Source organism: Kryptolebias marmoratus, linkage group LG5 (assembly GCF_001649575.2).
Source record: "Kryptolebias marmoratus isolate JLee-2015 linkage group LG5, ASM164957v2, whole genome shotgun sequence".
Lineage (NCBI taxonomy): Eukaryota > Metazoa > Chordata > Actinopteri > Cyprinodontiformes > Rivulidae > Kryptolebias > Kryptolebias marmoratus.
This window is the reverse complement of record NC_051434.1, coordinates 18,350,171-18,359,206: the sequence shown is the minus strand read 5'-3', so window position 1 is coordinate 18,359,206 and position 9,036 is coordinate 18,350,171. Positions and strand designations below refer to the sequence as shown.

The 9,036-nt window shown below is 44.0% G+C and overlaps 1 protein-coding gene across 2 annotated transcripts in view; it reads left to right on the top strand.

The window, feature by feature from the left end:
• khdrbs1b (KH domain containing, RNA binding, signal transduction associated 1b) overlaps positions 1-8,165 on the top strand; it is a 15,265-nt gene extending 7,100 nt beyond the window's left edge. For both annotated transcript variants that reach the window (XM_017421054.2, XM_017421055.3), the window contains 5 exons: positions 28-95; positions 345-403; positions 887-1,077; positions 3,326-3,392; positions 8,107-8,165. In XM_017421054.2, coding sequence (XP_017276543.1) covers positions 28-95; positions 345-403; positions 887-993 — 234 coding nt within the window. In that variant the 3' untranslated portion in view covers positions 994-1,077; positions 3,326-3,392; positions 8,107-8,165. The remainder of the gene's footprint in view (positions 1-27; positions 96-344; positions 404-886; positions 1,078-3,325; positions 3,393-8,106) is intronic.
• The last annotated feature ends 871 nt before the right edge of the window (positions 8,166-9,036 follow it).

Here is a 9,036-nt window from a genome sequence, read left to right as displayed (position 1 = left end):
CCCCCCCCCCCCCCACCTCCTCTCCAGGGCTACGATGAGAGCTACACAAACACAGCCTACGAGTCATATGACAGCTATTACAGTCAGCCTCAGGCGTAAGTGAATCAGACGTCTCTTTGCTTTTCACCTGCTCCTTACAAAACGTGCGCATGGTGCTCAGTTTGACTCGAAGTAAAGGAGAGCGGCAGCAGCGCTGCACAAATTCAGGATTTATCATACGCTGCGTTCACTTACAATACGGATTAACGCTAAAGATACGACAGCGAGCAGCTGTGTGAGTTTTAAAGAAAGGAGGGTGTTGACTCTTTTCTGTTATGTTTTTGTTTTTGATTCTCGACAACCAGAGAACCAGAATATTACGACTACGGACATGGAGAGACCACAGAGTCATACGAGTCATACGGTAAGAAAGCAAACCCACACCAGTATGAATTCATTTAGGTTTTAAAATGCCAGTTGATAAGAAGTCATCTCACGGATAAAACGCAGAACAAATGGGAATCCTGTCACAGAAAGTCAGTCTAATCAAACCATGTTACAGTGAAGTCACATTCACTATGTTAGAAAATGAGAATTAGTAAAACGTAAGGAAACGAATGAATTACATCTACAGTCAGTTTTATTTGAATGCAGTCCCCATCCTGAGCAAGCAGAAGGCGGTTGGAGATGGTAGGAAGGAACAACTCCCTCTCAACAGGATTCAGCTCAACAACATGAGTCCGTCTGACACAGATCATTCAGGCGTCCTCGTCTTTTTTAAACTGTACCGTCTTTTCAAACCAGCCACCAAGTTGAAAGTTTAAACTTGTAGTTTAGATGATTAAAGCCGAGGTTGATCGGTTTCGTCGTTTCCTCTCCACGCCCCCCCCCCAAATCTCCCCTGTAGGTCAAGACGACTGGAACGGCACCCAGCGGACGCCTCCCGGAAAGGCCCCTCCCCCGTCCAGAGGCGGCAAGACGACCTACCGGGAGCACCCGTACCGACAGTACTGAGGCGGGCTGCCCCCCCCCTCAGTGTTGCCCCGATAACCGCCCCTGTCTACCACGGCAGCTCTCGCTTTAAGAAGCTTGACAAAAGTAATTGTTTTGTCTTTTTTTCTTTCTTTAGTTTACTTTTTTTTTTTTTTTTTTTTTTTTNNNTTTGGCTCACGGGTTCTGCAGCGCTGCAGAAACCTTCCACATATACGCTAAACATGCTGATTGTCTAAAAAAAGGCCTGCAGGTGTGTATTTGTTTTGAACCGTCACCCCTACAAAAATCCAATCTTTTCTTTTGTTCCGGATGTCTTGATACATGATTAAAGCAGCACTACTACAACTTTCTTTGGCTTTTATATATATATATATATATATATTATTTTTTTTGCCTTGTTGATTGTTCCTGTTTTTTACTGTTTTGGGACTAGTCGTTTCTAAGTGGAATAGTGGCTCGAGACCTACTTGTTTGAGGAATCCATTCTAATTGTTTAAATACAGAGAACCTGTTGAGGGTCAGTTGCAGATTCCCATTTAGGCTACATTTCAAAATTCTGTTAATATAGCCAAATAAAATACCTTTTTAAACTTTCATTCGTGTAATATATGCATATATATATATAAAACAAAAACCAAACCAAGTGTTAAATTACGATAAGGCTAAAGCAATGCTAATGGAATCGGCGCAATTCGTTCTTGTTAATGCTTTGTTTTTAAATAGCTCTAAAACATCACTCATTTAAGCCTCAGGCAGCAATATTTGTCACTACGTAGAGTTTTGAAATATAGCCCTAATAGACACTGTCGAGATGGACTGTCCTCATATCCTTTAATTTGTTTTAAAAAAAAAAAAAAAGTAATAATTTTAAGACTGAAAACAAAATAATTGTTCAATGAGAATCTGGTTGAGACTTGTTCATTTAAAAACCAGTTCAGGTTTTCATTTTTTTAGAAGTTATTTTAATTTTTTTTGTGATCTGATTCTATACAAACTGCATGCACTAAAGTACACAAAGAAGGATTGGGACAAAAATCTCCACATGGGTCTTCTCTTCCTGTAGAGAAGGGATCCTGCAGCTCAATCCAAACTCTTGTACATATTTTAAAACATCCTAACTGTACCTATTCTGCCACTAGTATCTGTACCCTCTCCATAAAATGCATTATGCTCCATGTGTAAGCTTGCCTAAATAGGTTACTAAATCTGTCCAAAAGATGTTTTGCAGCAGTTTGTCAATAAAGCTTAGTTTGTTTTTATGAAACTTAACTTGCCTTATTTGTTTCCTGTCCTAGTAAAACAATGAAATGGCCTTTTTTTGTTTAAAAAAAAATCCTCCAGTAATCAGATGTAGGTGTTTTATTTATTTATTTTTTTCCTTTTTGTTTCTCTTTCAAAACCGCCTTTTTAAATCTAAATGAATGTATTGCCGTCTGCCGACTTTAACCGTACCAAATGATGTCTTTGGTTTATCAAAAGAGCACAACTTATGCTTTTTCTCTCTTTCTATACTTTTTAAAAAGGACCCAGAGGTAAGACCTCTAAAATAACCTGGATAGCTTCCCTAATGTGTATAGAGTTGTAAAGCATTGAATGCCTGGGTATGTATAAGACTTTTTCAATCCTCTTACCTGTGGTCGTAATCGTCAATGACAATTGCTTCTACATAGCGTTTTGAAAATTAACCGCATTCAAACCACCATTCAGGTCTAGGCCACGTTGTCATGAACGATGCTGGCGCGGTGGCTACTTTAGTACAGAGTAATGGCAGTGCAATGGAGAGGATGGTTATAACCTAGAGAACTCCGCTGTAAAGGTAACCTAACCCTAAATGTTTAATTTCCTAATGTGTTTCTCCTTTGACATAAACTTGCTGGGTAAATCCAAACTCTTGTCTTAAAATGATTATTACATATATGGCAACAAAAAAAAAAAAAAAGAGTCGATTTAAAAGTAAGAAGAAAAAAGAAAAAGTAACTTCCAACATCATATAGTAGTGGATATTATGTACTAACAAAATCTATTAGGATAGTGTTAATGCAACTCTTGCTAAAATGAACAGAGCCAAATCTTTATCAATATCTTCTGTACAGTTGAGCTGCTGTTGCTTTTTAATTGCTGTGTAAAAGTTTACTGTAAGCTTTTAAAAAAAAGAAAAAAACAAAACATTCTGCCTGTACAGCTATCTTAAAAAAAAAAAAAAAAGAAGAAGAGAGTACGAGTTGCATGAGCATATCTTCTCTTGTAGACGTTGCATGATCTGTTTCAAGTTTCTCCCGCCGATTTTTCGATGGACGGGGGGTACTGATTGGCGTTCTGTCCTTTTTTTTTTTTTCCCCGCCCATCCCCGCAGGCGCCGCCATCGGTCGCTGGAGGCCCCGGAGACTGACGGTCCCCGCCGGAGGCTGGAGGATCCTCAGGTTGGTACAGGAAACCTGATTTAAAAAAAAAAAAAAAAAAAAGCCTCTACTGTTTAGGCAGAAGTGTGGAGCTGTTTTTTTTTTTTTGATGGACATGGGCGGTTCTCTTAGTTGATCTGTGCTGCTCCGTATTTTCCGGACTATAAGGCGCACTTCTTCAGTTTTCTTTTTTGCTTTATAATCCGGAGCGCCTTATATATGTAAGAAGTCGTAATGTTTTAGTTCGATTTTGGTAAACTACAAAGCTGCACCGCTCGCAGCATTAAGGCTCAGTTATAGTCGTGCAGGGCTCCTGAGCGAGCGCTGTAGGTGTTTATACTTGACGCTTACGTTGGTGCAGTATCCTTCCCTGAGTTTTGAACCGTTTGATTGTCTTTGTGATCTCTCACAGAGGGATCATATAAATGCTGATACAGGTGAACCAGCTCCGCTAGAGCTCATTTAATTTTAAATGGAGTGTGGCATGGGCGGTCCGTGCCAAGTTACAAAAATTGGGAGGTGCGCCTTATATATGACAAAAGTTCGAAAGTGGACCATCCATTGACAGTGTCTTATAATCCAGTGCGCCCTATAGTGCAGAAAATACAGTAGTGCTCTGTCAAGTGGTTACTAATAGTTAGCATCTTATCCGAGGTGACAGTACTTTTTTTTAAAAAAAAAAAAACGACATAGCAGTGTGAAAGGACGACACAACCGAATGACTCGTGCAAAACCCAGGCGAGACCACTGACCACTAGAGACTGAGGCTCTGAGGTCATACAGGGGACCAAGAGACACGTTAACCAGATGACAGCAAGTAACGTCCAACACGGGAGACCCTAAGGAGACTCAGTGACTGGAGGGCAGGTGGTCAGGAGCACGAGGCTATGGCTAAACTCTGAACACAAGACCCCGGCCAGAAACCTTGCTACCATTTAGATTTCCTCTAATCCAGTTTTATCGTCTTCTCTATTCTCCAGCAGGAGTGTGACTGAAGACCAACCAGTCAGCAGTAAAGATGAACCTGGCTCACTTATTGCAGCTTTTCTGTTGGACCCTTTTTTTTTTCCTGGGTCCAAGACAATTAAAACGTGTCCATTGATAAGCGTCTTATAATTGCACCTGAATTGTAACCAAATCGAATTGTGAGGTACCTAAAGATTTATGGGTAATCTAATGAGACTTCTTCCATGTTAGAGATATTAATACCTTCACTAAGTGTATTTTAGATGGTTCACTAAGATCAGGGGTGGGCAACCGTGGTCCTCGAGGGACACCATCCTGCATGTTTTCCTTGTTTCCCTGCTCCAACACACCTGATTCAGAGGTTAAATCACCTCTTCCTGTTCTGCAGAAGCCTGTTAATCAGCCATTGGTTCAAATCAGGTGTGTTGGAGCAGAGAAACAAGTAAAACCTGCAGGATGGTGGCCCTTAAGGACCAAGACTACCTACCCCCGCCTAAAGACTGTACACCTACTATCTGCTCCTCTTATGTATTTTAGTCATAAAACCCTGATGCTAATTATATGCTGCTCCAAACACAGCAGGCTCAAAAGTGTCAGAAAGAGAAAAATGTTCTCTCACAGTGAGCGTCGTAATAGATTAAGTACACCTTCAGGAAAGCATTTCCGGATCAATAAATGACAGGTCACGGTTGATTCCGTGGTTTCTATTTTGAACCGCGGAGGGAGGGGCCTGGCACCGTCTGCCTGTGGGGTTCCCACTGAAAAGTTCACCGCAGCTGAAATGTTTTTGTATCAAGAATGCAAAACTGCAAACGGAAGCATTTAATGTAGTTTCTTTTTTAGTTTAATTCGATGATTTATTCCTTTCCTGACGCGCTTTCTTTGTGAAGCCAACAACTCAGCAGGTTGCTTTACTTCCTCTCTCTCGTCTCTCTTCTCCTGAAACAAAAACACAATCAGCTCTGAGGAGACTTGAACCGCTTTGTCGTAAACGGCGCTGGTTTTTGAGGCTCGGATGCCTTTTGCGTTGGCAGTTTTCGTGTAATTGTGTGTGGCCTTTCCAACCAAAAGCATGCACAACACACGACTTAAACGTGGGCAGACTGTGCCGGCGTAACGGGACGCTGTTTGGTGGCAGCGCAGTTCGTGGCGCACGTCTCCCTTTGCCGGGGCCTTTAGAATCGCGCAGAGATGCAAAACGGTGCAGCTGAGAGAACGGAAGAAGCGGCGAAGTGATTTAACGAGCGCTCGGAGATGCAGATGTAAGAACAGATGTGCAGCTCGATCCTGAAGGAAACCCAGCGCTGGCTTCGTCTTCTGGCAGCGGTTTGAAATCCACAAAAAGGCGGCAGCGCAAATCTGTTACCCTACCTGAAAATGTCACGAGCGGCAGGACTACTCCTCACGCTGCTGCATTTTAAAAACACACGGCGTGTCCGCAGCGATGAGAACGGAAACTAAACCCGCCACCAAACAAAATCACTCCCATTATATCCTATTCATTACAAGACTGAATTAAAGCTTATTTCACGGTGATTTTGAGCAGACTTTAAAGTCTTTAAGGTGTAAATTATTGATCTTCTGTGGTGGACTGGTGACCTGTCGTTGTTAGCAGCTTTCTCAGATTCATTGTTGTTCTGCCAGTGTCTCATACCATAAGGATGTTCAAGAAACAGCCACTTAGGAGGTGGTTTAGTTCCTTTGTGCCAGGCTTATCTTAGAAATTAGCCGTCTCGCGCTGTATTGTAAAATACGTCCAATTTGTAGGTTTAAATTATTCAAAGCCACCGGGCACGGTCCTGTAGCTTCTCTCCTTTTTCCCTGAAGACTTTTGTGAAAGAAAAAAACAAAGTGCCCCAGATGCCTCTGGGCCTTCCAGCCTGGGTGTTATTTAGCTGCTTCATATCTAAAGTATTCGGTGTTTCCAAGGTTGGTTGATTCCAGTGATTGGTCAGCTCCTAGAAGTGGCCTTGCTTTAGACTGTGCGCGCGCGCGTATGTGTGAATCTGTGTGTGGCCGTGCTCAGGCGGTCTGACGGGAGGAGGGAGGGAGGGGAGCACGACGCCACTGCAGCTTCATTGGAAGTTACTAATGAGGAGCGGTGGCTTGAGGCTCGCTGACAGAACAAAATCCAAGGCACGAGGACACTGCCTAGTCCAGAAATGCATCCAGTAGGAGGAGGAGGACCGAATTTATTTATTTTTTCTTCAATTGTACAGCCCATCCAGAAAAAAAAACAAATAAGATAGTTGGAATAGTAAGTTCTTTGGGCTGCTCCCTTCTTCCGGGGTCGCCACAGCGAGCGAACAATTTGGCCCGATGCAACCTGGGCTCAAACCTGCGGCCTCAGGATTATAAGACCGTGGCACTGACCGCCGAGCCACCCCAGCCCAAATAAGACACCTGGAGTGATGTTCTGAACCAGGACTTTGAAAACCTTCATAATTTAAAACGATTAAAGACGGAGCATTCAAAGCCAGGGTTTATTTCAGCTATGAATAAAAGGGGTTTCTACTTGAACAAAGTAAGTGAGAAGCGTCAGAAGAGCACCTTTTATGTCCGTCTGTCACGTCGTACAGCAAGCGTCATTTGTTGGTTATCTTGGGGGATTTCTGTGAAACGAGGAAAAGTTTCACCTAAAATGAGCAAAACAATTGTCTTATGTTTAACATAAATAAAAAAAATTAATGCCTGGATAACAAACAAAAACAAATCCCAATAGAACCCTTACCATCCCATTGAAATATAAATAGTAACAAGGTTCCTGGCACGTTCTCGTGTTCCTAGCCACCCCGACCCGGGTCTGTCGCTCTCCCTGTCAACTGGGTAACCCGTCTGGCCTCAGAACCTCCATGTCTAGGTTAGTCTCTGCCTGGAAATAATAGCTACACGACAAACACAAGACTGTAAGATGTAGACAAAGTGTGGCCGCCGTCTCTCGTTAGGAACTGAAGTCAGCAGAACCTGGTTTACGGGAGCTGCCATGTTGTCTTTTTGGACCCAGTTTGCACCGTTGGGACGTGGGGGCTTTAAGTCCCGCCCACTGTCCCACACACACACACAACCACGGTGACCTTTCGTTTTAAGCAGGGAGAAACTAGCACGGTAAGAACGGCGTGAATCGACAAGAGTCGACACCGACTTCCAGGATCCAGAGAGGGCTCTGAATACGTGCCGCTCTACGCTCGCCGCACGCCACCATACTGTAGTCGGTACATGGCGAACTGCTGCTCATCGTGGTGAAATAAACAGTCTTGACAACATGGCCGCACAGGCTCTACATGAGTCTGATACAGGGACGCAGCGGCGCTCCCAAAGCTTTGATCTGAGATTTTTCTTACATAGATAAAATAGTTTATTTAGTGATATATCAACACATCTTATCTCACGCTTTTTTTTTTTTTTAATCTGCTCAGACTTTCAATAAGCCTTCAGTCATAAAAGGTGTGTGTGTGTGTGGCCTTTTGCTCTCATTTGCTGCTCCAAAACAGAAAAAAAAAAAATCCTGACCGCGTTAGCCGCTGATGGAAATCGCCGTGCAGTAATTCAAAAATGACCCAACCTTCCAGTGATCACAGGCTGCTTAAGGAAAAAAAAAAATGTTGCTTAGCTACTGTAGAAGAGATGTGCCGCTTGGCAAGAAAACGACATTTAATTAATACAGCTAACGCTTAGGAGGAGAGCGGGGGGGTGTTTTTTCTTCTTTCTCTCTCTTGACAGACTCTTGCTCTTATCTTTAAACCTCCTGTGGTTTTTGTCTCCTCTGCAGTGAATCGGGAGCAGCTCGGCATGAAGAAAGTGTGGTCAGACGGAGCATCCCGGTGGAGGAAAGGAGGAAGAAAAAGAAAACGGAAAAGGGGGTTGGTGGAGAGGAGGGAGGGAGGAGCGGTTTGAGGAGCAGTTTTGGTGTCCAGAAGGGTGGTGTGTGTGTGTGTGTGTGGGTGGGGGGGGGAGGGGTAAGCGGCACGTCGTCCGAAGATGAGAAGTGACTCTGAACTGACTCCGACTTCCAACCTGAAGCTGCTCCGCTGGAACCGACCGCCGCCTCACGTGGACTGTTTCACACGCCCACGGCACCAACTCCTGTAAAATTTGTTCCTCGCCATCGAAGACGCCGACGACCGTTTGAACTAGACCACCCCTCTTTTTCTTGATCCCCTCTTGTCACAGCAGGCTGCCGGTTAGGAAAGTGACCGGCCCCGGAGGGAAGGGGGAGCACGGAGGGCGAAGAGAGACGTCACTAACATCTTCCCCATCCGTCCGTCTATCCATCACGCTCCTGTTGATTCGATTCTCCTCCCCGCCATTTTCTGCCATTATCGCTGATGATATTACAGCAGCCTGTGGTGCCGAGTTACATTTAGAGGTCAAAGCCGTACTTTCCTGTATTAAAACCCGATTTCTCCGTCCCGATCCATTGGTCAGACGCGGCATTAGCCGAGTGGAAGGCTTCCATTTGGTTTATTGAAAGAGCCCGCTGCCTACAGGAGGGGGGAGCATTAAGAGATCGGGACTGCGAGCGTCTCCTCGAGATGAAACGTCGACGGGCCAAATCCGAAACGGACCATTCTTCAGCCTTTATGTGCCATTATGTCTGAAATAATGATTCCTGCGTCTCCTGTAATCTAATGCTAGATAAGTGATGGTGTGGAAGCCGTCTCGTTCCGAATCGATGAACTGTCAAAAGGCACGAGAAGGA